General features: G+C 45.7%; 1 protein-coding gene across 3 annotated transcripts in view; it reads right to left on the bottom strand.

Moving 5' to 3' along the window:
- The window catches only part of DNAH1 (dynein axonemal heavy chain 1), a 157,207-nt gene that overhangs the window by 49,907 nt on the left and 80,669 nt on the right, over nt 1–26,631 (bottom strand). For all 3 annotated transcript variants that reach the window (XM_019475610.2, XM_059715419.1, XM_059715420.1), the window contains 14 exons: nt 25,018–25,158; nt 22,933–23,093; nt 18,195–18,352; nt 17,313–17,486; nt 16,164–16,202; nt 14,746–14,924; nt 12,494–12,724; nt 10,953–11,149; nt 10,187–10,322; nt 4,741–4,949; nt 3,298–3,469; nt 2,708–2,899; nt 1,823–1,933; nt 456–641 (listed from right to left, as the gene is read on the bottom strand). In XM_019475610.2, coding sequence (XP_019331155.1) covers nt 456–641; nt 1,823–1,933; nt 2,708–2,899; nt 3,298–3,469; nt 4,741–4,949; nt 10,187–10,322; nt 10,953–11,149; nt 12,494–12,724; nt 14,746–14,924; nt 16,164–16,202; nt 17,313–17,486; nt 18,195–18,352; nt 22,933–23,093; nt 25,018–25,158 — 2,286 coding nt within the window. The remainder of the gene's footprint in view (nt 1–455; nt 642–1,822; nt 1,934–2,707; nt 2,900–3,297; nt 3,470–4,740; nt 4,950–10,186; nt 10,323–10,952; nt 11,150–12,493; nt 12,725–14,745; nt 14,925–16,163; nt 16,203–17,312; nt 17,487–18,194; nt 18,353–22,932; nt 23,094–25,017; nt 25,159–26,631) is intronic.

A 26,631-nucleotide genomic window follows, 5' to 3' on the forward strand; every position in this document is an offset into this window, starting at 1 on the left:
AAAATGCCTTCAACTGGTACACATTTCTCTGATCATGCCCTCCCCATGCTGGCTTTGAAACCGTGACTTTACTGTGGAAGCTCAGAAGACCACTGCTGTTCCCTTGGCTCATCTGGTTTAATTAAACTGATTCACTTTTAATTAGTAAACATTACTGTAAAGCACTTGACTTTGCAGCAAAGCAAGACACTACACCAAGATAATTAAGTTGTTTTAAAGGGATAGGAATTTTGACTGCTAGAGCTCTCTCATGAGTTCAGAAGAAACAAACAAAAAAAAAAGCAATGGAAGGAAACAGCTAGGTGGGCTTTATAGACTCCTCTGCTGGTTACCTTTGCATCCATGCTGCCGTTTCACTATAACCCCTTGTCTAATGGCACCCTTGTTACAATAATGCATCAGAGAAGGCAGCACAAAAAATCCTTTCCCCTGAACAGGACTGACTACTTTATTACCTCTGTGACATCATTTTTGTTGAGATTTCTTAAGCTGGCTAGAGCAGCATCCAGTGCAGGGAGGGCTTCAGCAAGGTCCTTCTGAGCATCATCTGCAATAGCTTGGGCTGTCTCAGCTTTCACTTTGGCTTTCATCTCCTCAGCCTGCACAGCATTGCGAGTCTCTTCAGCCACAGCTGTGTCTACCTGCAGCACCAGAAACAATCTCAGAACTAAGTTTTTCAAAAGATCTGATCCAAAGTACCAGTTTGGGTTGGCCCAGACACTTGTCTGGATGATGCTCAACCCATGACCAACCATTTCCCATCAGAAAGTCTGTCTCACTGAGGCTGTATCAAATCTGCATAGCATATCAAAGATTCTCTCCCACTGCCAGCACTGTAGACTTGCACTGAAATTGGGCTATTAAGAGAGAATCTCTCCCCAAAAACAGTGCACTGGTTGCAGTACAGATTATCCAGCATGAATTTATTTCACTGATCTGTCAAGGGATGAGCCAGAGTAGTAAACAAAGGAGCAAACTATGATAAATACTCAAACTGCAGTATTTGAGTGCAGTACAGTGAGTGAATATGTCTTAGAATGCTCATAAACAGAACTGAGTAACAAGCTTTTTTAACAGTTGCCTTGCTGACTACACCTATGCTCCATGACAACTTCAGATTTGCACTGTCTGAGGGGAAAATCTAACTAAGGCAGGGCTTTTATTACAAGTAGATTAATTCACCTCCAGAAAGGAAGAGGTGTGCAAAAAATAAAAAGACTGCATTTCTTCTCAATTATCTCACAGGCTCACAGTAACTCTCCAGTGGTGTGCAGATTCTGGCAGCTTTTTACAAGCAGTCATCAAGTTTTGCACTCTTACCTAGCATATCCTTCTAGGTTTAGTCATCTTACAATAGGCAAAACGGGCAACAGACACTTGAGGAGCACCGCCTCTCTGTGCTTTCTTAAGGAAAAATGGAGTTACAGAGAGCTTAGAAGAGCATCGGTTCTGGGATTCCAGCAGAGGGCAATGCTGAATTTCAATCATTTTAATTGTAAGAGGCCTAGCTCACCATAGCCTTGGTGACACATTGTGAAGGTAGTAATATTTTATATGCTCCATACACATCAATTGAGGATGCACTAAGACTTGGAATGTAAGAATGATCAGGTGTTCCCAGAGATATATTCTTTTTTTATTCACATGTATAATAATCAAGCCAGCTCTTTGTCTCGAGCATCCCATACCAATTTCACCCTGTGATGGAAGTGGAGGAAGGATCAATTTTAAAAATGTTAAAAACACCCAGCTAATACTTCCCATGTCCCCCACTGTCTCATTTTGGGGGGAAAAGCTGCATCTTTAGATAAATATCCTGTACCTTTATTTGCTCCATAGTTGCCAGCGTTTCTTTGGCTGCTTCTGCCAGGAGGGGTCGTGCTGATTCCAGCTCTTCCTGCATCTTTGCTACATCTTCTGCTGTACTTAGTAGCTAGAAGAAATAAAAGAAATCCAGTTCCTCAGGTACCCTGGTCAATGAGCTCCAGCTATAAGACACCACACCATTTAGAAAGGAAAAGTGAAGATATGGCCTGTCTGGTGTCTGACAATGTAAGTACTTGCTTGGGAATGTCCTTTTCCATGAACAGTCTTCTCTAAAATAGAGATTTCACTGGATCTGAAGAATGGGTCACATTTTCAAGAAAAGGTGCCCAGTTTTCCCCACACAACATGCACGGGCTTGCTGCATGCAGTGAGCAATTCTGTTGTGCTTCTACAAACATAAACATTAACAGCTCTTTGAACAGTGGGGCAAAACTGCTATGAAGCTGCAGTGATAAATTTAAACTGTGTCTGGGGATTAGTCTAAGCCTAAATGCTGGTCCTATATTCAAATCTGGAGGGCAGCTCTATTACAGTGAAAGCCCCACATCTATTTGATGACTGCGGAAAGCTTATGTATGCAAGTACAGACTTGGTGGGAGGGAGGGAGATACAGGGGATTCAGAACCAAGTCTAAGCATGAACATACACAATAGTGCACAATATAGGACATCCTAGATGGGTCACTGACAGCAAGGATTAAAACTAGGACCTACAGATCTAAAAGTAGGAACTGTTCCCACTTGAACTAAAAAATTAGTGTCATGGCTATAACAGATTCCAATCTTATAGGGGTATAATTGCACAGTTGTTTGCAGTAAAGCATGCGCTACTTACAAGAGATGATGGAAATCCACAGCTCTCCTAATTTAGAGGAACCAACCTTGTCCAGGCCACTCTTCATCCTGTTCTTGGCTGTTTTCAGCTCTTGTTTCTTCTTCCCAATCAGGAATGTAAAAATGCTAAGGAGCTCCAGGTAGCTCTTGGGAGTGACATAATTGTGTCTGGCCAACTCTTCCAGGTACTCTTTGCACTTCAGTGCCACACTCTGGTGGATTTCTACACACATCTGAATCTACACAAATCACAGAAAGACAACAAATGCAATAGGCATTTTCTGTGCAGGGTACAGGCACCAGGCAGAAGTTGGAGAGAGTAGCAAAAGACATGGAGAAGAACAAACGTACAACTGCAGCCAAACATTTCCATCACATACAGCTAAGACTCTATGAGAGAAGAAGATGGAGTAGCCCCATCTGAAGGTCAAAATGGCAGAGAAGGAGATTGGATAATCATCTCCAAAGTGTACCAAAGGTAGTTCCTGGCTTGAATAAGGCCATCCTTAAACATTTCTCCATTACAAACAAAATACAGCTTTTTCACATAGGGCACATGTCACCTATATCTGCTTTTAAGCAGAAGAAGGTGTATAACATGCATAGACCTGCACTGTGTTCTGGGGATAGCACTTACCATTCCATCTATAACTTCAGAGGTGGCTTCAATATCTGGCATTTCTTGTAAGAAGGAGGATGCAACGCATCGCAGGGCTTCTGCGGGCCATTCATTAAACCAGTCAATTGTACAGCAGTTCACTAGAGAGGGGAATTGTCTCAGACGGGCACGGAATACCTCTCCAATGGGACTAGGCAGGAAGGAGTGGAGTGGGTGACGAGGGAAGAAAATAAAGAATGCAGGTCAGGACAGGCTACCAAGACTTATGTGAAATACTGCACACCTACAGCATAAGAGAAAGGTGTTTTATTGTAGGTTAAAAAGCAAGAGGTGAGAGAGATGTTCTTTAGCTCTCCAAGAAAAAGGTCATTATTGATTGCCTTGGAAGTGATGGCTGTAGTAAGTATATGCCTCACTAGAAGGATTATGGAATGTATTCTGGGAATCCTCCTTTGACCAGCAAAGAGTGAAGAACTGTATTGGAATGCCCAGGCTATATGAACATAACTAACAGCAATTGATTGCAGAGACTATATTGCAAGACACTGGTTCTGCCAACTCGATTCATGCTGAATAGAACCCATACCCCTCCAGTGATCCTATTAAAAGCAATGGAATTACTCATAGGACTATGGGGTCATAGGAAAGTAGGGACCTCACAAGGTCATCTAGTTACAGCTCCCTGCTCATGGCAGTATCATGCCCGACTAAACCATCCCAGCCAAGTGTCTGTTTAACTTGCTCTTGAAAGCTTCCAAGGATAGAAAGTAACCAATTTCTCCAGGTAGCCTGTTCCAATGCTTTACTATCCTAATAGTCAGAAAGTGTCTCCTAATCTTCAAACTAAATTTCTCCTGCTGAGCCATTGCTCCTAGTCCTGTCCCCTGCAGCCACAAAGGAAAGCCCATATCCATCCTCTCTGTAATCACCCTTCAGGTATTTGAAGACTGTTAGCAAATCCCCCCTCAGTTTTTTTTTCTCCAGACTGAACAACCCTAGTTCTTTCAGCCTTTCCCTGTAAAATGTGCCTCTCAAGCCCCTCAGTATTTTTCTTGCTTCTGTAACATTCATGGATAAAGTGCTACTCGCATGAGGAAGGGTAATAGAGCTGCTCCCCAAATACAAGTAACCAAAGGGTTAACTGTGCATGAGTGATGGGGAGGCCTTGTGTGTACTCCAGGAAGCTTTAGTGTCCCCAGCACTGGAATGAGTACAGGACTGAAAGGGACAACCCACTTCCCTACTACTGCAAGCAACTACCTCAGATAATCCTGTTCATCTCCATTTTAAAACTAGTTGAGGTAAGCAAAATAACTCCTTTTAATGGAAGGTTGCTCCTAAACCTCACCCCTCTAATGGCTAAAATGATTATTGCCTGCTGGGATTGAAAAGTTCCTCTGACAGGAAGAGCAGCAGCACAAATGAGAGAAAGAATTACTCACGGTCAGGGAAAGCTCATACCTCATGCACAGGACAGTATGGATGTTACTGCGAACACGTCCTGTGTAGGCAGCCATCAAGTTGGCTTTGGTGGGCTGCTGCCCTAGATCTTGAATGATGGGCTTCATAGCAGTCATGATCTGGTCTTGTTCATCAGGGGCATACAGGTTGGGAATATCTCCTGAGTTCAACACATTATTGATATCCTCAAGGAAAGACTCACTTTTAATCTAAACAGAAGGAAAAAAAAGTAGATTTTCTTGGTTATAACCGAGGATGTTCTCCAGACGTCCTATAAATCTTTCCTCAAACAATATCCCTTCTATATAGCTCAACTTCCATCATAGGGGAACTATTTTTCAAATTACTGGCTTCAAATGTAATGTGCTAAGACAGAGAGAAAATACCAACAGCCAAACAACAATGTTCAGCATTTCTGGGGTGTTTAGAATGGTGCAGTAGAGTATCAGAGAGTGTGGCAGAGCATCAGAAAGTGCAGTACATCTCCCCCACAAGTTCATCAAAAGCTTGTCCTCTGCTCTTTGTACTAGCTTCTCAGAGATGTGAAGACCAGCTGGAAACTGCAGCTGGTGCAGAACAATGGTGTGCCTTCTGACAGGGGTGGGTGACCAGGAGCACACAAATCCAGTGCTCCAGAGCCTCCACTGGCTCCCGATAGCTTTTGGGCACAATTCAAGGTGCTGGTTTTGACACACAAGGCCCTACCAATGCCAGTCTGGGCCCTATATACCTAAGGGGCTGCCTTCTCCCTTATGTCCCATCACAATCCTTAAGATCAGCCAAGAGCAACCTCCTGCACATACTATCAATATGCCAAATCTGGTTGGTAAAAATGTGTGGGAGGTTGTTTTTAGTAGTAGTCACCCCTCAGCTCTGGACCTCCCTCCCTTGAGGTCTGCCAGAGCCACCTTCTTTCAGAGGCACCACAAGACCAATCTGTTTGCATAGGCATTTAGCAAAAAAAGACAGGTTTGTTTAAGGGGTTTGTAAGAGGGAGCCAGAGGCTCCTGTTAGGAAACAGAACCAGACTCATTGGAAAGGCTATGGGGGGAGCAAGCAGGTGAGATAGAATGCCACAGGGAACTGCCCATTAATCCTTAATTAGAAAGATGATCACCTGAGGGCCTGGAAGTAACTGTCCACAGGTGATAATGGGAAGACAGAAATAAGGGCTTGCTCTGAAGCCAGGGAGATAGCAGAGGATTGCCAAAGCAGAGTGTTGCACAGCCATGCGAGGAAGTCCTGAAGAGGAACAGAACCCAGCAAAAGAGACAGACAGTGCTGGGGAACTCCAGTATGGGACTGGACTTCAGGAGCTGGGTAATGAGAAGCCCCAGGGTGAGTTGCTCAGATGGACTTCATTTTCCCAAATAGACTGGCCAGTTCTACTACTTGCTGGGGACTGCCCCACCTGGGGCAGGATGAGTTAGAGACAGTGTACCTTTTTTTTTTTTTTTTTGCCCCCAAGGTGAGATGTGTTGTGTTAAGGCAAGAGCTGAATCTTCAGCTCGTTTTCCAACTGGTGGTTTGGGACTATCAGGAGTTGGCAGAGGTCCTAATAGTGCCTGAGGGCACACAAGTGTCCTGAGCCTTGTAGGAGCTAGAAGCCCAGGACATAGACTGGGCTTTGGCACAAAAGCAGGCTCACTGCCTAGGGCTGGGCACAGATGGCCAGGGACCTGGGCTGGCAGAGCCAGAGTGGGCTCTTTGCCTACAGCAGGACAAAGATAGGGCCAAGAGGCCCAGCCCGAGGAGGGCAGAAACCAGGGCCAGGGGCCCAGCAGCCCAGGAGGGGCTGAGACTGGGCCAGAGACATTTACTACTAAAGACTGAGGCTGAGAGAGCCTGATCCGAATCAGTGGGCCAGGTTTAAAAGCCTTTAGGCAGAGAAAAGGGGTGGAGGCTGAAAGGACTGAGGCCCTGACAAGGGAGTAATTGTGCAGTGACATCTGCGAGGCATAGGGATGGTGTAAGGGGCAGCTGGAGCCACATAATAAGCCCTGAAGGCACTGAATAGCGCGACTGAAGCTCAGGAGTGTAGGAGATCTCACTCAAGGATCCTCAAGGCAGCCTCCCTTTCTAAGTACTTATTTACATCAAGGAGTGGCAGAAGGGGAGAGTACTTGAATGCCTGAAGACCCAACAGGAGCAGGGTGACCATCAGGGGGCACCAGGCCTACTAGCAGGGTCTTTGCCTGTTACAGGGTCTCCGTCTTACATTGCTATTCTCTAGTTCCCATTTCAGTTATTGTGTCATTCTCCTGTTTTATAAATATCTTATTTCTCTTACTGCAAGCCAATAGCCATCCCGAGTCTTGTTGGAAAAAGTGTAGAAATGGAACAAATAAAATAATCAAGGTCTTGATCCTTAATTCCAAAGCATTCCATGGTTATGCTCATAGGCCTGTGGAAGAGTTGGGATCTGTTCAAATCTGGATATGAATTTTAGCAAAACTATTAAAGAGAGAAATACTACAGGAAATTATAATATTTATGGAAAATTTTAAATTCCTAGATATAGACTAGAGGAAAAAATGCTACAACTAAATAGATGGCTCAGATATTCCTGGACGTGACAATGAACGCATTTTTCAAGTAGATACTGAGACAATTGGAAGCACTGGTCTAATTTAGACTTTGTTTTGGAAAGTAACAGAGGCATTATAGAAGAACTGATTGTAGAAAAATAATCTTGGATTGAGTGATCGATCATGAATCAATTCCGTTTAAATTAAATGGAAGGATAAAAAATAACAGTAACTAAAGTTCTTGATTTCAAAAGGGCGAACTAGAGAGTGAAATTAACTGGACACAGGATTTAAACACAGAAAAGGCCTGAAATATCCCTAAGTTAAAGGTGTTAAATCAATCGGGAATCTATATCTCAAACAAGGAAAAAAATGTAGAAAAGGGCTCCAAGCGTATGCTGCTCAAAAAAGCTGATGACACAAAATTAGGAAGCACTGTCAATACTGACCAACAGTGTTACTAAGCGATGGGTAGAGAGGAGGCAACTGGGGCAGAAGCCCTGAGTGCCAACTTAATGGGTGCAAAAACAGCAGCTGATGCTGCCAGTGGCAGCCCAGCCACAGCTGCTACACCCTGCACCACCACTGCCCATGGCACAGAACTGCCCTTTTATGCCTCTGATATTGATATTCCAGTCCATCTCTTACAGGAAAAACTGGATGACCTTGAGGACTGAGAAATAGGAATAGGATGAAATTTAATAACACAAAATGCTAAATTATGCTCTTCAGAAACAAGAGAAATTATCTACTCTAAGCTGAGAGCTCACCACAACCCATGGAAAAGGAAAAAGCAAGCCTATAAATCAATACAGGAGATGTTACCAATAAAGATAGGAAAGTATTAATGCCACTACACAAGTATTCAGAAATCTTGGTAGGGTGATGTATTTTATTAGACCAACTAGTTGCAAAAAAACAAAATAAATTACCACTATGCAAGTATTCAGAATTCTTGGTAGAGGTGTTACTCTTTATTAGACCAACTAAATAGTTGCAAAAAAAAAAAAAAATCTTTTTTGCAACTATTTAGTTGATCTAATAAAAAGTAACACCTCTACCAAGAATTCCAAATACTTTTGCCTGTAGACCAATATGGCTAAAACTTGTATCCCTGCCACTATGCAAGGCATTTGTGAGATCTCATCAGAATATAATATACAATGCTGGTCAGGATCAAGAAAGATGAAGTCACACTGAAACAGGCACAGAGGAATACTGAGATGACCATGGAAATGGCAAACCTATTTTATGAGAGAGGACTACAATAGCTTGGCTTGTGTAGCTTGGCATAAAAAAGGCTGAGGGAGATATGACTGTTCTTTATAAACACAATGTGTATTCTAATAAGAGTTTGGGGGAAAATTACCTACTTGCTTTCAAGATGAAGCTTGGTAAGTTTCTGGAAGCAATTACATAGATATGGTACCTGCGATAGCAAAAAAATCTGAGCTCCCAGGAGCGATGATTTCCCCGCCCCCTCCCCCCACCCCAGTTGTATAATGCTTAAAAGAAGGTCTAATACTCTCAGAAAAAGAAGCTAGTCAACAGTTTTGCTTCTATGACACAGTTAAACTCACCACAATAAGGACACAGCTTGTCCATGTAGGAGACACAGCGTTCTCAGTGGCCAACCTGAGATTGAGGAACAAACTTCCCCAAGAATTAAAGACCATCATGAAATTTGCTGCCTTCTGTTCCAAGTGCAAGGCACATTTCTTTGACTTGCTTTCTCCAATATAAATATATAGGAAGAGGTAGATTTAATAAATAAATATATATATATATGTATGCTACTGAAACAAGACACTCCATTGCACATACTTCTCCCCTTGAGGAGAGGATGAGAGAATGGATGTGTGATACTCATGTTGCTTGTAAACTACTAGAAAATAAATATGACATTAATGAGCTTTGTAAAATAATCAATAATAGGACAATGGTGAAATTCCAGAATTTGATTGTGTTTATTATGTAATGATAGTTTACAGGAACTGGCCAACATGTTCATACTCGGTTCCCAAAATGCAGGCTCCTAATTCCACATTAGGCACTAAACAAAAGTGGCCTAATATCACTCAGCACCTTTGAACATCAATTGCCAATGAAGTCTAAACCAGGGGTTGGCAATGTTTTTGGGCAGAGTGCCAAAAACGCCCATAACCTCGACTTTGTAAGATGCTGGTGTACCAGAGGCAGACAGCAGGGGAGCCGCAAGGGGCCTAAAGCTTGTTCTGGCCGTGCAGCTCCAGCCCCTTTCCTGCCATTCACCCCAAGGCATGTGCACCTGCCAGAGCCAGGGTTGCTCACAGCAGGTGGTGGGGTGGCTGCAATCAGCTGCACCAGGGTCCATGAAGCCCTGGCCTGGCTTGTTGCAGGTGGTGGGAGTATATGCACCTTGAGGTGGATGGTGGGGAAGGGGCTGGGGCTGCACTGCCACAACAAAGATCAGGCCCCTCATAGTTTCCCCCACCGTCTGTCCTAAGGTGTGCATGCCAAGGAAAATGTCTTTGCGTGCTACACTCTGGCACATGTGCCAGGGGTTGCCTATCCCTGGTTTAAACAGAGATGTAAGAACCTGACTTCTGCCACCCAGAGTTGAATACATTGAGCAATGGTTCTGGTGTTATAACCACTCCAAAAGGTGGAATCCACTGGTATCAAAGAAAGTTCCATGCAGCTGCAGAATCAGATCCTTCATACAGTAAATGTTGTTATGATTCCTGTGAAAACCCATGCCCCACTTTCATTTCTTGTGATTATATTGTGAGAAGATGAGTGACAGGACACTGAGGAAATCAAAGATGAAACTGGCTCAAAGTGAGGCTATCATTTATTTGGAATTCTAAGATTCTTTTAAAGAATTTCTCAGATTTGGGGATGTGAATGTTTCTCTCCCTATCCTTTCCGTTCTGTACCTGTGCATCGGTGAAAAGGAAGGTAATGGGCAGACTTTGAAGGCCAGCTTTCATCATGATCTTCTTGATATCATCTCGCCACTCTGTCATGCCATAGTTTTTGGAAAGCTCAATCTGGAAGCATTCATAATCAGCCCTAGAAGATGAAACAGGAAGTCAGAAGTCTTCAAAATCATAAAACACAAAACAAGGAAGTACATTCTGCAGATGTTTTCTTATACTTTATAATGAGCACATGGCTCTTTTTGTCCACATTCCATCACCAGCCCAATACTGCTTTGCCACCAAAGATAAATGAAAAAGATATGATTGCAAAATCTTGAAATTTTCAAACCATTTCCCCTGAAAAAGAATTACAATACATTCCTCTTGGGAACTCTAAGAAGCAATGTTTGTTTGCATATTTCTAGGGCTGACCTGTATATTCAGCTTTTTGCCCCAGTGTACTCCCCCTATTCTGAAGGATTCACAGCCTCTTGGATCAGAGACTGACTGGCATTACTTTTTATATTTGCCAAGACCACTCTTTGCTTGGTCAAAGGGTTCACACAATAATTCCTGTTAGCCTGCTCAGTGTTCCTAATATGGGGAAGAAATTAGGAAAAGGATTTGAACCTGAGTCTTTCACTTTGTGTGTCAAGCACCATTCAGTCAGTCAGCTGTGCTAGATTGGTGTTCACTATTTTTCTCATGGGACAAAAGGGTAAAGGGTGTATTGTCCTGGCACAGCTGTCTTAGCCAACTATCCAGGAGTCTTATTTCTTACATGTGAGATGCCAGCCTGGTGAGAGACTCTCTCCCACTTCCTCCAACACCCAGGAGGAGAGCGTTGCCCAATGCCTGCCGCAAGATCCGACTAATCCGGCAGATGTGCTGCACTGCATCCATAAAAAGGACAAGCTTCATCTTGGTGGTATTGATCTGGTTATATTCTTCCAGGTAGTCCTCAATCACATTCTTAAGCTGTGGAGGGAAAAACACGTAGAAGCAGTAGCTTGAGAACCTCATGAGCTTCGCTGAGTCAAACCGTGGAGAAAACTAGTACACCCTGCCCCTCCCTTCCCCCACCATTGCAGAGTTCTTCAGGTATTTGTGCAGGCGGAGAGAACATGCATCCGATGTGGTGCTCACTTCAAGAAGAGGCCACCAGCACCTCAGGTGACCACTACCAGCTAGGTCACTAAGCAGAATCTCAGTGGCTACTTGGGTCTTGTTCCCTGGACTCGAAATGGAAAGAGGCACTGCTGAATTGGAAAACCAAACTTGTAGAAGAGATGGGTCTGCATCTGTCATTTTTCAAAAGAGGAAATGCCACAGCAATTTTCAATTCCCAATTTTCAACTCCCTAGCCAAAAATGTATATGCTTACAATGAGCGCTTAAACAATGCTTTAGTTCTATCCTATCAGATTCTGTCCTTAGCTCTGCCACAGATTCATAGCAGACTTTAATCTCGGTGTATTGGCTTTATTCAGCTGTAAAAGGGGCACGACAACCTTTAGGATATGTCTACATAGTGCCAACTGCCAAACTAATGTGGCTACTCTGCTTCCAGTTCAGGTTCTAGTGCGTGCACAGCTAGCTCAACTACATGGCACTATCTCGTTCTTTCTAAACATACCTTTCCTACCTCATAAAGGATGTTGTGAAACTCAAATAATTAATGAGTGTAGTTCACTTAGCTACCATGTGATGAAATGTGATGGTATTCCAGCATTGAGTATAAAAGGACACTGTTCATTACCTTTTGCTTAATTAACATTACAAAAGTATTCACAATGTTGCCTCCAACAGGGAATCCTGCAGTAAGAATAATTACTTGCAAAGGTCAGTTACAAAGATTTTAATGGCAAACATCAAATTATTGTAACTAGGAGAAAACAGTTTTATGTTAACTCCAATTTCCAGTTGAGTATTGCACTGACTTTACAAGGGTTGGCACAGCTGGTTGTCCACAAGCTCCTTTAAAGGATCTTTATTACCTGCCTCAAGATGTATGAAAATTCAGAAAGGCAGCTTCTATTCACATAATTATACTGTGGCCATTACCTATCTAAAGCTGACACTGGAAGCTTCAGATAAAGATCTTTCCAAGATCTAAAGATCTTTCTGATCAATGCCAGTCATGTGATAGACTTTAATTACAGGCCTATATTTTAAGCCTATCAAACACAGCCCTGGAATATTAACATATTCTAGAAACTCATTACAGTAACCCCACAGCTCTGTTAGATACTCTCTAGGTGGGGAACAAGGCAGAGTGAAAAAAGAGAGGCATAAAAATGTGGAAAAATCAAAAGGAACCTACTTTTTCCTGATTATCAATCAGCTCATATAATTTGATGTCGGCACCAGGCAGCATGAAATCCCCAAAGAGAACTGGCTGGAAAGGTATGACCTCCTCAAAAGTGGTGCCCAACTCTTCCATCATGCTCTTCATCAGCTCATCAAACCAGATACGGTCCTCATCGTTAACAAGGCGGTCACGGAACACCCGGCAGCTTTCATGGTACCACAACCTCAACAGTTGTGGTTTATCCTGTCAGAAAGTCCTGGTCAGACATCCCCATTAAAGAAGCATACATAGCCTTGTCTGAGGGATTGCCTAGTTTCTCTGGGACATAAGGTCATCTTCCAATTCAAAATTTCTGTTCGAATGCAGCTGGGAAGAATTTGGAAGGAGGCTTCTATGCCTCTCTCTTTTCTAGTAGCAGCGTTCCTTGCTCGAAGCAGGTAATCCACAGACAAGTTAATTAATGCTGCAGTAAACACTGACTCATTCTTTCCTATACAAGATTTTCTTTGCAAGAAGATTTGAATTTCATATTGCTAGAACTTATTCCTTTATCTCTCATTACATTTTAATGCTTCCTTTGTTATTTTCACATATTCACAGATTTTAATGCCAGAAAGGATGATTACGGCCATCAAGCCTGACCTGTATAATACAGGGCAAACGACTTTTCCTCGAGTAATTTCTTCAATAAGCTAATCTCTTCCAAGGATATTGTTTAGAATAATAACACTTGGCTCTCATTCGGTTAATACAACCAAGAGATCTCAAAGTGCTTTACAATGACACCCCGTCTTGACTTAGAAGACATCAAGGAATGGAGAATCCACCACTTTCTTAGGGTGTTTTTTTCTTCCTGGTGGCAACTGACCCAACTTGGATGCTGAAACTCATCCAACAGAATTCATTTAGATGTACAAGGGTGATTCATATTTATGAGCATGCTAAAAGATACAACACAGATGTAGCTTCCAGTTTAGGAAGCAGTGGGTGTGTCTACACGAGACACTACTGCACATTAGCAATGAGCTACTATGCAGTAGCTAGTTGCTACTGTGCAGTAGTATTGCCAGGCACTAAACCATGCAGCAACAGTACTGTGCAATAGTAACAAGCTACTGTGCAACAGCTTGTTGCTACCGCACAGTAGCATTGGAAAAAACATGTGGTAATGATACTGCACAGTAATACCAATTACTACAAAGTCATTTAGTGCTTGCTTATGCAGGAAGGCTAACTGCACCTTGTCATGCATCTATAGATGCAGCACAAGCAGGTCCAAGGAGGTGATCCTCCCCCTCTATGTGACATTGGTCAGGTTGCAGTTGGAGTACTGCATCCAGTTCTGGGTGCCGCACTTCTGGAGGGATGTGGACAGCATCGAGAGGGTCCAGAGGAGGGCCATTCGCATGATTAGGGGGCAGCAGGGCAGGCCCTACGAGAAGGTATGGGACCTGAACCTGTTCAGCCTCCACAAAAGAAGGCTGAGAGGGGATCTGGTGGCCACCTATACACTTGCCAAGTTGCACCAGCAGGCAGTGGGAGAGTCCTTGTTCCCCCGAGCACTACTGGGGGTAACAAGGAACAACAACCGTAAGCTGACTGAGAGTAGATTCGGGCTAGATATCAGGAGGCACTACTTCACTGTCAGGGTGGCTAGGAGCCTGAACCAACTTCCAAGGGAAGTGGTGCTTGCCCCTACCCTGGGGGTCTTCAAAAGGAGGCTAGACAGCCACCTAGCTGGGGTCATTTGACTCCAACATCCTTTCCTGCCCATGGCAGGGGGTCGGACTAGATGATCTGCTTAGGTCCCTTCCGACCCTAACAACTATGAAACTAAGTACTAAATGACTGCACAGTAACAACCGCACAGTCCACCACTCATGTAGACATGATCAGTATATGCAGAGCTAACATGGGTAACTCTGCACAGTGCCATCACATGTTGGCAGAGTCCTATACAAAATGCTCTGTGCATGCTACCTCTGATTCCAGCTATATTGCTTCCAGTTTCAGAAGTCATGCAGATCACTCTGCAGTTTTTAAGATGGAATGTGGGATCTAAAAGGTTAAGAACTACAACTGCACATGTTGGCTGCTATCAGAGTGCACAAGTCTAAGTAATTACATGGGAAACAACAGTCCCCTATTAAATAATGCTTGGTCTTGAGCAGCTTCCTATCCTTACTGTATCCATTTGGATACTCAACCCTATATACTGAATGGTCTGGAATTCCCCAGACAGAATGATGGGAGGACTCACTCACTTGGATTTTGCAGGGTTCAGCCATAAGCATGCCCTGGAAAACTTTGGAGAGATCTCTCAGATTAAAGGTGTAGTGTGACTTTGCTGGCGTGGGCAGCAGCTGGGATGTGATGGTTGAATACACTCGAACAGTGGCATCAACAAGCGGTTTGTTCAAATGCTGAACTTCAGGGGCTCCCGCTGCAGAGACATAACAAGGTAAACAGCATGCAGTGGAGGCGTCTTTAGAATAAGAAGGTTCAAAACACAACAGGAGGGCAGATTGATTTGACAACCCTACCAGTATGACTACTGGTTAGTAACACTCTGCTACAGGTCGTCACTGGGGAGCTTGCCTGAGGCCCACTTAGTGAATCCTAGCAAATGGGTACTATGTTCATTACTGCTCCAAGGGAAATTGTTTGCTCATGGGGAACTTAGAAATTCAGCTGTGAGACCAGGGTGAAGCTGCAAAACATCTTCAGAGACCAATCATGAAAGAAAAAAGATCCTATCCCTGGGCCAGATTCAAAAGAAGAGATATAAAAGATGTGGTGACATCACCATTTAAAGGTGGGGCACTCAGACAATGCTGTGTAAACTCAGCATTTTCAGGAGTTGCTGAAGCCTCATTTGCCATATGGTTAATTGAATTAATGTTGTGTCCCCAAGAAAAGATTTCCTTTTGTGATGGTTAATGGCAACATTAAAACAACTTGCCTGCCAGTTTTAGAGCCCACTTTTTTTTTACCCTAGTCCAGTGTCTTATTAAAATAGCCCTAGGTAAGTAAAACTGCATCATACCCTATGATCATACCCAAAGGCCCATTTCTGTACATGCCTAAATGAGTTTCAATACATGTAGTCTAAGTCACTGCTTCCATCTTTAAATCACAGCCACATACTGCAGAATATTCTTGAGTTCATTCCCTGGAGCCAAAATTTCCTATATTGCTTAGAATCCCCACATGCTCTGGCCCTTTCTTATGCCCAGGTGCCCCTATCTCTTTCCTGTGTTTACTCTTGAATGCTCAAATCTGCAATTGTGCACTCAAATTCCCACCTTAGTCCCAAATTACCCTGCTCAGCTTACAGACTGGAACAAAAGACAACTGGAAACTGACAAATGAAGTTAAGCCCACAACAGAAAATTGGAAGTTAGTACCAAGTGGCCCATTCTATTTTATAAGTCATTCCTCTGAGCGGCCACAGCACCATGACAGACTCACAGACCATTTTTCTATTCAGCTGTTTACATACTACACTTTATGGAGAACAAACAGAAGCTCTGGCCTCTGCTGAGTTTATGTAGTGCATCTTGCCCCGTCTTGTAGGCAAAATCTGCATACTGAAAGATACAAGTAAGCCATACCTCTAAAATCCTTCTCTGGACCTGGGGAACCTGTCCTATTTTCAGTGCATTCTACTGATATTACTTACGCACTGGATCTCTGTAACTTCTTTCTCCAAGCAGTCCAGCTAGAACACCAAGAAAGAAAAACAAAGCACTTCTTTCATTTGCACAGATAGATAATATCTGCCATATTGCATCACACATACTGAAAATCTTCTTTGATGAAGCTAGGATTCATTCAATTTTAAGTACCATATTTACTTGCTTTCAGGATGAGTTTGTTTTCCCTCATTTAAAAAGTGTGGGGGGGTCCTTTGTCTTGTAATCAGGTATGAATTGGTCAGGCAGCTGCTGCAGCACCAGCAGCCAGAGCTACAGGGCTGGGCTGAGGCTGTGCTCTGTGCCCCAGGCTGGAACAGGGACAGAAACTGCTGGCACTAGACCAAAGCTAACCAGTGAGGGGAAGAGGGGTGAAGGGTGGTGAGGGGTGGGATAAACAGGAGTGGAGGCCCAAGGCTGCAGGGGGCCAAGCAGGGAGCTGGAGGGACCGGAGCCAGAGAAGAAGGTAGGGAGAGGGGGCAGCTGGGTGGGGAGGTCTGGCAGTGTGGGGAACAACAGTTGGGGAATGCAGGGGGTTTGGGTAGGGCAAGCTACAGATTTCTCCCCTCCCCCTTTCCCCCCTCTCCGCATTGTCTCTCCTGCAATCTCTCAGCCATGTGCACCCTCCTCTGCCAAACAAGCCATTCCAGCCTGGGGTAGGTGGTGGCTCAGCCCTGGTTTTGGCCCCAATGCCATGACAGAAGCCAGAGCTGAGCTGCCATCTATCTTAGGCAAGTACTTAAATTGAAGATGTCTCTTTTTTTTTGCCTATGCTGATTGGGGGAAAAAAACTGTCTTGGATTTGAGTAAATACAGTACAATAAATTTATAAGTCTTCTATGTACAGAATTTAATCATTGGGAGGTTGTCTTAAATTTAGGGCCATCTTGAATTCAGGGTAAATACATTTGATTCATCCAAGAGTGCTGTAACTGGCACATCTCCATGGCGTTTAGATCGCATGATTGATGTGCTCCTAGAAACTAAGAATTAACTGATAATTTCTCAGAAGTACTTTCAATTAATATTCCAGGTTCTGACTCTGCTTGATCACATATTTAGCTCGACTCTTCACCAGTCCTCCTTTCCACCCAAGGTTAAGTCATGAGGAGAAGCCTTGTGTCCTTATAACTTACACATCCAGCTACCAAGGATGGTGGAGAAGATTGTCTTTTTGCTGCTGTCCTCCATTTCTGTGAAGGAGAGAGCGCTGAAATGGCGAGTTAGACGTGGGGTGATGGCATTCCTTCCTCCACCAGGGGGTCCCATGGCACAGACAAAGTTGATGTCTACCAGCTTCTTAAAAGTACCTGAGAAATATTCCAGAGAGAGGCAACAAACAGGTGAATGTCAAAACTGAGCCAGAAAACATTTTCTATGCATCCTACTGCTTCACACACTAGCTACAAATATGTCCTACAGCAGGGGTTGGCAACCCCTGGCATGTATTCCAGAGTATGGCATGTAAAGCCATTTGTTTGGCACACCACAACTGGCCTGTGCTACATAGCAGCCAGCAGCAGGGTTACCTTTTTCCACTTCAAAAAAAAGGACACCTGTCGGGGGGACACTTCACTCCCTACCCACAGCCCCCTGGCCCTGCCAGCGCCCCTCACTCCCAACCTGCAGCCCCGTCTCTGCTGCTCCCCTCACTCCCAACCCACAGTCCCTCACCCCACTGGGGTATGCTGGTGCCCCTTACTCACAACCCACAGCCCCCTGGCACTGCCAGTGCCCCACACTCCCAGCCCACAGTGCCCCTAGTGCCCCTCACTCTCAAGTCACAGCCCACACCCCACCAGCCCTGCCAATGCCCCTCATTCCTGACCTGCAGCACCCCCCAGCCCTGCTGGAGGGAGCCCCTAACTGCCCCCATCCTGCCCGGGCTGGGTATTTTTGGCACTCTGGCCAAAAACATTGCCAAACCCTGTCCTGGAGGCTGTCTACCTTAGTGTTAGCCTTATTAGCCAACACACCAATCTTAGCCAATAATGTAAGGAGAAGAACCTGGATCATACCAATCTGTTTCCTGTCATACCAGCCCTCATGGTCCATCCACTGCCGAAGCAGCTCAATAGGTGGCTGAGCACCATAGGTCTCCAGTGCTGGCATATTCAGGTCATCAATGAAAAATATGAAGTACCTGCCAAGGGGTGGTCCAAAGACCCCCTTTCGCCTGCAAGAAAGGAGAAATCATGTAAGAATGGGAGACAGTTGAAAGGAGCAAGATTAGCACTTGCATCATCAAGGTATACCTAACTCAACTTAGGTTCTTTCAAAGGACCTAGGAATATAGGACTGGGTCACTGAGTCAACTCCTCTGCTATTGCACACACCACATTGCATAAGGTATCTGTGTATTCACCTTCATTACCTGGACATCAAAAGTTTTTACATCACCAACCCATCTCAACCCAAATGGTCCCCATTTTCAAAAAGGGGTGGTCCCCATTTTCAAAAAGGGGAGGAAGGAGGACCCGGGCAACTATAGGCCAGTCAGTCTCACCTCCATCCTTGGTAAAGTCTTTGAAAAAATTATCAAGGCTCACATTTGTGAGAGCCCAGCAGGACAAATTATGCTGAGGGGAAACCAGCACGGGTTTGTGGCGGGCAGATCGTGCCTGACCAATCTAGTCTCTTTCTATGACCAGGTTACGAAACGCCTGGACACAGGAGGAGGGGTGAATGTCATATACTTAGACTTCAGGAAGGCCTTTGATACGGTATCCCACCCCATACTGGTGAACAAGTTAAGAGGCTGTGATGTGGATGACTACACAGTCCGGTGGGTGGCGAATTGGCTAGAGGGTTGCACCCAAAGAGTCGTGGTGGATGGGTCGGTCTCGACCTGGAAGGGTGTGGGCAGTGGGGTCCCGCAGGGCTCGGTCCTTGGACCGATACTCTTTAATGTCTTCATCAGTGACTTGGACGAGGGAGTGAAATGTACTCTGTCCAAGTTTGCAGATGACACAAAGCTATGGGGAGAAGTGGACACGCCGGAGGGCAGGGAACACCTGCAGGCAGACCTGGATAGGTTGGACAAGTGGGCAGAAAACAACAGGATGCAGTTCAACAAGGAGAAATGCAAAGTGCTGCACCTAGGGAGGAAAAATGTCCAGCACACCTACAGCCTAGGGAATGACCTGCTGGGTGGCACAGAGGTGGAAAGGGATCTTGGAGTCCTAGTGGACTCCAAGATGAACATGAGCCGGCAGTGTGACGAAGCCATCAGAAAAGCCAATGGCACTTTATCGTGCATCAGCAGATGCATGACGAATAGGTCCAGGGAGGTGATACTTCCCCTCTATCGGGCGCTGGTCAGACCGCAGTTGGAGTACTGCGTGCAATTCTGGGCGCCGCAATTCAAGAAGGATGCAGATAACCTGGATAGGGTCCAGAGAAGGGCAACTCGTATGGTCAAGGGCCTGCAGACCAAGCCCTACGAGGAGAGACTAGAGAAACTGGACCTTTTCAGCCTCCACAAGAGAAGGTTGAGAGGCGACCTTGTGGCTGCCTTTAAGTTCATCACGGGGGCACAGAAGGGAATTGGTGAGTATTTATTCACCAAGGCGCCCCTGGGGGTTACAAGAAACAATGGCCACAAGCTAGCAGAGAGCAGATTTAGATTGGACATTAGGAAGAACTTCTTCACAGTTCGAGTGGCCAAGGTCTGGAACGGGCTCCCAAGGGAGGTGGTGCTCTCCCCTACCCTGGGGGTCTTCAAAAGGAGGTTAGATGAGTATCTAGCTGGGGTCATTTAGACCCAGCACTCTTTCCTGCTTATGCAGTGGGTCGGACTCGATGATCTATTGAGGTCCCTTCCAACCCTAACATCTATGAATCTATGAATCGCCTTATAAAAGCATAACAATAGGCATATCTACCCAAGACACTATGGCTATGTAGCATCTGCAGGCACAAACCTTAACACAGTAGGGTCAGAAATGCAGTAGGGTCGGAAATGATCCATACACTGCCAAGAGTGCACAGTAACAGTAGCTACTGCGCAGTCGGGGACACATGTAGACACACCCACTGTTTACTAGAAGTCCACCAGGTATAGTACTTTGACATTCTCTGGGCTAAATTCTGGTTAAATCTGTGCAGTTCAAATTGAGCCAGTAAAGCTGCTTAGGTGTAAGTTTGAAAGGGAATGTGATCCCATGAGTCTGCCTGCCTCTGAAAAATACATGTATTATTGAGTAATAATAGTGAGAGTTACCTGCACACCTCAATCAGAGAATATAGCATGGCATGTTTTATTATTAACCAGGACTGAATCTAAATGAATGAGGTTCAGAGAAAATACAATATGGATTTCACATTATAGATCATTGGCTGTATGACAGTTCTTCTCAAACTCTTCGTCAGCATGACCCCATTTCGCTAGTATGGCCCCTCACTCCCACCTGACAGCCCTCCATCCCCCCAGGTGCCCTTCACTCCCCACCCACAGCCCCCTGGCCCTGCCAGTGCCCCTCACTCCCAACCCATAGCCCTCCACACCCAAGGTGGCCCAGGACCAGGGCCTGCAGTCCCCTGCTCCCAACCAGCAGTGCCCAAGCCCTGACTATTGCCCGTGGGAGGCAGTGGCTGCTGTAGCCAGAGCTGAGCATGGAGCCTGGCTCCCCTGCCCCCCATCCTGTCCCCTCACTCATGGGCAGCACAGCCAGAATGGAGCTTGCGGGGTGGGGGAGAAGTGGAGGATGTGGTCTGCCTGCTGAGGGTTTGGGGCTCCCCATCCTGATGCCCTCCCCACTGGGGGCTCCATAGCCCAGCAGGAGGGACCCAGTGTGAGAGGGAGCACTGTGCAAACATGGCCACCAAACTGAGATGCCCCCTGCCCACCCAGCAGCAGCAGGGGCACAACTCCATGCTGCCACTGCCACATCTCACCTTGGCAGCCATGGTGGTGCCTGTGCCAGGTCCCACCCACTAAGCCACAGAGACAGCTCCTGCCCAGAGCTGGTCCAGCCCGGCGGTAGCCCCATGCCCTGCTGTGGGTGCAGAAATCTCAGGGGGGTACATGCTCCCTCTGTCACGTCACCTTGGCCCCCCTGCCCCTTCTGCCATGTTGCCTCTGCTCCCCCGCCCCCTGCCACATTGCCTGTGGGCACCCCTCCAACATGTCACCCATGCTCCCTGGATTCCTGTTTATTTATGCTACCCCATCTGCTGATGTTGCAAACCCATTTGGGGTTGCAACCCACAGTTTGGGTTCCGCTGTTATATCAGATAAGTAGCCAATCATGAAAGACAGTGGACTGGAAGCTGCCAGAGCAGGCCACCTTGGGCTTAAGCATTAATGCTTCTAGCCAGAGCTGGGATGATTCTTGGTATACAACAGTTAAGACTTCCTCAGCTTGCCAGTACCTGGATTCTGGGATTATCATTACCAATCAGACCAAAGTGCATAGCATTACAGGACATAGTTAGGGATGGAGCAATATGGATGGATTCCTGCCACTGACTACTCTTTACTTATCATTGCCTCAACTATTTCCAGGCTTTCTGGTTCAGCATTAGGGGTGGAGTGCCCCTGTGGCGGCGAGGCACCACCACAGACTCCCGAAGGGGAGAGAGCAGACCCCGCGAGCCCCATACCCCGGGAACAGACCCCCAATAGGGATGACTCACCTCCCGCAGGGCAGCTGGAACAGGAGCTGAGACCGCAACTGCGGCTGCAGCCACGTGAACCAGCATTACGCCAGCTATTTGATCACCTGTTTCCAGCGCGGGAAACAGCTGGACCAATCCCGGGGGCCGTACCGGCCACCACGGGAAAGTTTAAAAGCCCCGATGGAACTAGGGCAAGGAGGGAGCCGGAGAAGGAGGGCGCAGGCTGGCAGCTCATTGGGCGTGCTGCGGCTCTGGCGCGGGAAGGGAGCGACACAGCCTGCGCAGCTCCCGCAGGCAACCCCAGGGAGAACTTTAAGCCCCCTGCCGGAAGCCAAGCAGGGGCATCCCTCTAACTCCCGGCGGAAGCGGAGGCCGGGGAGGCAGGGGAGTCCCTTGCAGACAGCAGGAGGGAGGAAGCATTTGAGCCCCCTGGAGGAGGCAGGGGTAGAGGAGGCAGCTCTGCAGCTCTCTCCTCCACAGAGGAATATTTCTTTTGAATTAAAATAAACCCTGAGAAGGGGGAAAAAGTCACCACAACCAAGAAGGCAGGCCATGAGCCACCCTACAGGGCCGAAGATCATTATTGATAGACACCCACCCAGTTGGCGAGTGGACGGGATGTAGGGGAGGTGGAACCCCATGGAACATCGCGCCAAACAACCGTAAGTACTGCCGGCCTTTGGGAGAGCCTCCCCCCCCCCGGGAAGATCTCCACTGGAAAAAATCCCCTCTCCTAGTTGTTTTTCTTCAAAGTCATGGCAGGTGAGTCGAGGGGAGGGACCACACCCCAACAGGCTGGGCGGCACGAAGGGCGCAAAATGCCACAGCCCATATTCCTTTTCTAGTCCAATGATAGACTCTATTCCTATTTATTCATTTTATGGCACACTTCCCAATAAAATCTCAGGGCTTCTTACAACAATACAACAGAATAAATTACAAAACAGGAGAATGAAAGAAACTAGAGAATGAGAGCAACTAGAGTAATAGAGAGCCCCTACATCCCAGTCTAGCTTTGTTTGCTAAACACTTGCCCAAAAGATATATGTGGACTATGCCTTCAGTATTCAGAATTAAGTCAAAGGCCTAAAAGATATAAACGAAGAGATGTAACAATAGGAGCGCTGAGATGCATGCCTTTTATCCAGTTTGCTGTCAATGAGGTCCTGGGTTTGGTTGGCAGAGGTGCGAGCAGAAAACATTAGAAAATGAGTGATGTATTCCAGAGGCAAGTTCTTCAAAAGCTTGTCTGAAATAGTGAGCGTCTTCCCAGTGCCAGTTGGACCAATACAGAGAACCTAGAAATAAAGGCATCATTACAATGTATTTACTGGCAGAAGATACGCCCATTTACAAGCTGGTTTGCTCTCAGTGGGCACATCCAGATGGGCACGGTCACAAGGTATGTGGCACCGCAAACATGTTTGCAGTGCCACATACTGCAGTCTGTTGTTCTCTGCATTGCATCGCGTTCTCCACATTGCAAGGGCGTTTTTTTTCCACGTGGTTTTTTTGACCCTTGGATATCCAGGGTAAAAAAAAACAAAACAAAAAACAAACCCAAAAACGGAGCAGTGCACACTTAGGCAGCATGTGCCACTGAAAGGTGGAGCCGAGCTGCCCAGCGCTGTGCTGTGGCTGGCAGCCAGGCTCTGTCCACCAGGATCGCCATGACTGCAGCCCCGGGAGGCCCCCAGGGCCCCAGGTAAGGCTGCTGGGGCCAACAGTGCTGGCCCCAACCTCCCCTACTACTCCTGTGGTAACTTGCCATGCGCCGAAGTGGGTGTGGCACAGGTGTTATCTGGGGACAAGCAGCTGCGGCACAAGGTACACTGCTGCTAGTTGTTCCCAGGGAACCAAATGTCCACACGTGTTCAGATGCATTCAGTGGACATATCTACACAAGATGTTTACGGCGGAGTTGCCGAATTAGCTCTGCAGTAAAATGTCAGTGTCTATGTGTGAGGCCCTAATTAGCTCTGCAGTAAAATGTCAGTGTCTATGTGTGCGGCCCTATTAGGCCACAGTAAACTAATAAACGCCACCATAGGATAGTACTGCCTAATACAAGTACTATCTTACAGTAGGTAGCATTATTCAGTGCATTGCACTGCATGTGTAGATGCGGATGGGGCTGGCTGGGGCACAAGGGTACTTCTGCATGCTGGCTAGCTCCACAGTCAAGCACCCTCCTGAGCCCCCGTAGCACACTGAGCTGAGTCGGAGCAGCCCCAGCTGGCAAGCTGACCCCCAGGGCCCCTTACCATTTGGGGTTGTTCTGTTCTCGCTCAACATGTTGCAGTCCTGGGGCGCACGTGTAAATGCTGTGCCCAGGAGCAATAAACTCCAATGTAAACTGTGTTGCAGTTTATTCAATCAAATTAATTTCATGTGTAGATGCACCCAGTGTCTTATTTTGGAGAATGCAGACTCCCACCTTACTGGGCTTTCTAAAGTTGGGCAAGGACAGGAAGTTAATGCTCTCAGGGAAGCGGTTCAGGTTGACAGATTTCTCTGAGTGGAAGAAACCCAACTAGAGAAGTATGAAAAGAAGCCCTGGAGAATGGATAAATCTTGAATGGTAACTAATCATCATTCAGCCAGTGAGGATAAGTGTGCAAAACCTAGCCCCAAATCTGAATTACTTTGACCAAGCTATGAAAAAAAAGTCAGGGTTTTCTGTTAGTGAAAATCTGGTAGCTGAGGAAAAGGAAGAAGATGCTTACTTGCTAGGTACTACGTTCAATCACAAGGGGTGCCTATGCATGAGTGTAGAGGCTGCTTCAATGCACTGTAATTACAACACATCAGAGCAGATTCAATTAATCGAGTCTGCTGGAGTGTGGTAATTATTGCACACCAGCCAGCTTCCACATCTCGTGTATCAGCATCCCCGCACTTCAAAATAGCAATGTGAGCGCTTTATCTAAAACTTGTTGAACAAACTAGATAAATCATCTCCTCTGCCATTCTGAAGCACAGGGAAGCTGATACATAAGATGCTCTGGGCACTTAAATTGTAATGGCTCTCAGAGCTGCTCTAATTAAAGTGCCCGCCCCCACCCCCCCAGCACATGTATAGATGCCCAAGAGTTCCTGTCTGTGAAGAGTGGGGAGAATCTAACTGAATTAGATAAACTTGGGAGAGAGAAGGGAACTTGTACCATGGCCAAAAACACCCACATTTAAATCCAAAAACAAAGATCAGGTCAAGAAACATACTGGTTTTCGATTGGTGAGCAGCATTTCCAGCAGGTAGGCCATCTGGACAGTATTCATTGTAGGGATAATAATGTCACAGTAGTTGGTGTCAGGAACCATGGTGAACTGTTCAGTAGAATCCATCCATTTCACCCAGCACACCTGGAGGACAGGAATGTTACTGGAAGGGGCAACTGCCTCTAACGATAACAGAAAACTGAGCACGCACACTGTGCTTTTCCTCTTCAAATTTGTTTGCGTATGTCAGGAACACTTTACTCAAGAGTCTGACTCTTTCACTAGAGCTCAGCAGCAGGCAGTGGATTTGAGATCACTGCCCCAAAAGTAACCTACTTTAATTCGTTTTGAGAACTTAGCTCAAATGTTGACAAAGCACTTGAAACGTTTACATAAACAGAGAAATCTATTGCACACAGAACAAAATCAAAGGCAGAAAATGGACCCGTCTGTAACTGTTGAGGACTGTTTATCTAGAAATCTTTCTTTGTTTGCTACAATCTCTTGTCCTGTGTTCACCTGAAATACAAGGAGGTTTGTGTGCATGTGCAGGAAATGAATGCCTGACCTTTTAAAAAAAAAGTCAGATTCCAAAATTGACTATCCAGAGACTAGTACACAGATTAGGCAAGGAGTATGCAAGGGACATTCAGGGTAGCACTGCTGGAAATCCCAGGCCTTACAGCCACATGAAGCTACTATCAGAGCAATGTACCTGAACCCTGTCTAGGGAATTTAGCTTTCATGTCAGTTTTTGGCAAGCAGCTGATGAATGTAAAAGGCTTCTTGTTGCCCTCTGAGTTCAGGAAGGGGGAAGAAATTTCTCTCCTCCTGCTTTTCTCTCTCACCTTCCACCTCAGAGCCTTATGAATTGAGTAGTTGGGCCACTATTACTACTCTATGGGCATGTCTACATGTGTACTTTAATGTGCAGTAGCCTATTTTACTGTGTATTAAAAGCATGACAAAAAGCCATGCAATTATGCTAAAGCACAGTAAAAATAGGCCAGTGTGCATTAAGCATCACTTAAAAAACATGTGCTTTCGATACTGTGCATTAGGGCAGCCTAATGGGCATTTATTTACTACCTCACATTGGAGGTACTAAATTTAATGTGCATTAGGAAAAGCATATTAATGCACGTGTAGACATGGCTTATATCTTCCTTTGCCTCATAGCTGCTGTAAAAAGGGTGTGTGAGGTTCTGCCTTCTTTGGTCCTCCTCTACACTCCATTTCTGAGGCCCTTCCTCTCTGAAAATAGCTCCAGTAATCTATCTGTCTCTGCTCCTAATTTTAATGAGCAACAGCACATGAAATGGACATGAATCTTGTCATTTTAACTGCTCTCCTCCTCCATCTACCCCTCAAAAAGGAGTAACAGCAGTAAAACTGAAAAGAGATTTGTTTGTTTTCCAAGTAATAACAGAGGCAAAGCAGCTGATAGAAAACTACACATGATTCATGTTTGAAAGATCTAGTTCACAGTCATAAGGGTAAAAATGCCCTTTTTAAATGGAAGTTTCAATTTAATTGTAAATATCCCCCACTCACCATGGGAAGGCTCCTGCTTGTTACTGATGAAATGATTCTGTCAAAATCTGCAGTACCTTGCTA

Source organism: Alligator mississippiensis, chromosome 12 (genome assembly GCF_030867095.1).
Source record: "Alligator mississippiensis isolate rAllMis1 chromosome 12, rAllMis1, whole genome shotgun sequence".
Classification (NCBI taxonomy): Eukaryota; Metazoa; Chordata; order Crocodylia; family Alligatoridae; genus Alligator; species Alligator mississippiensis.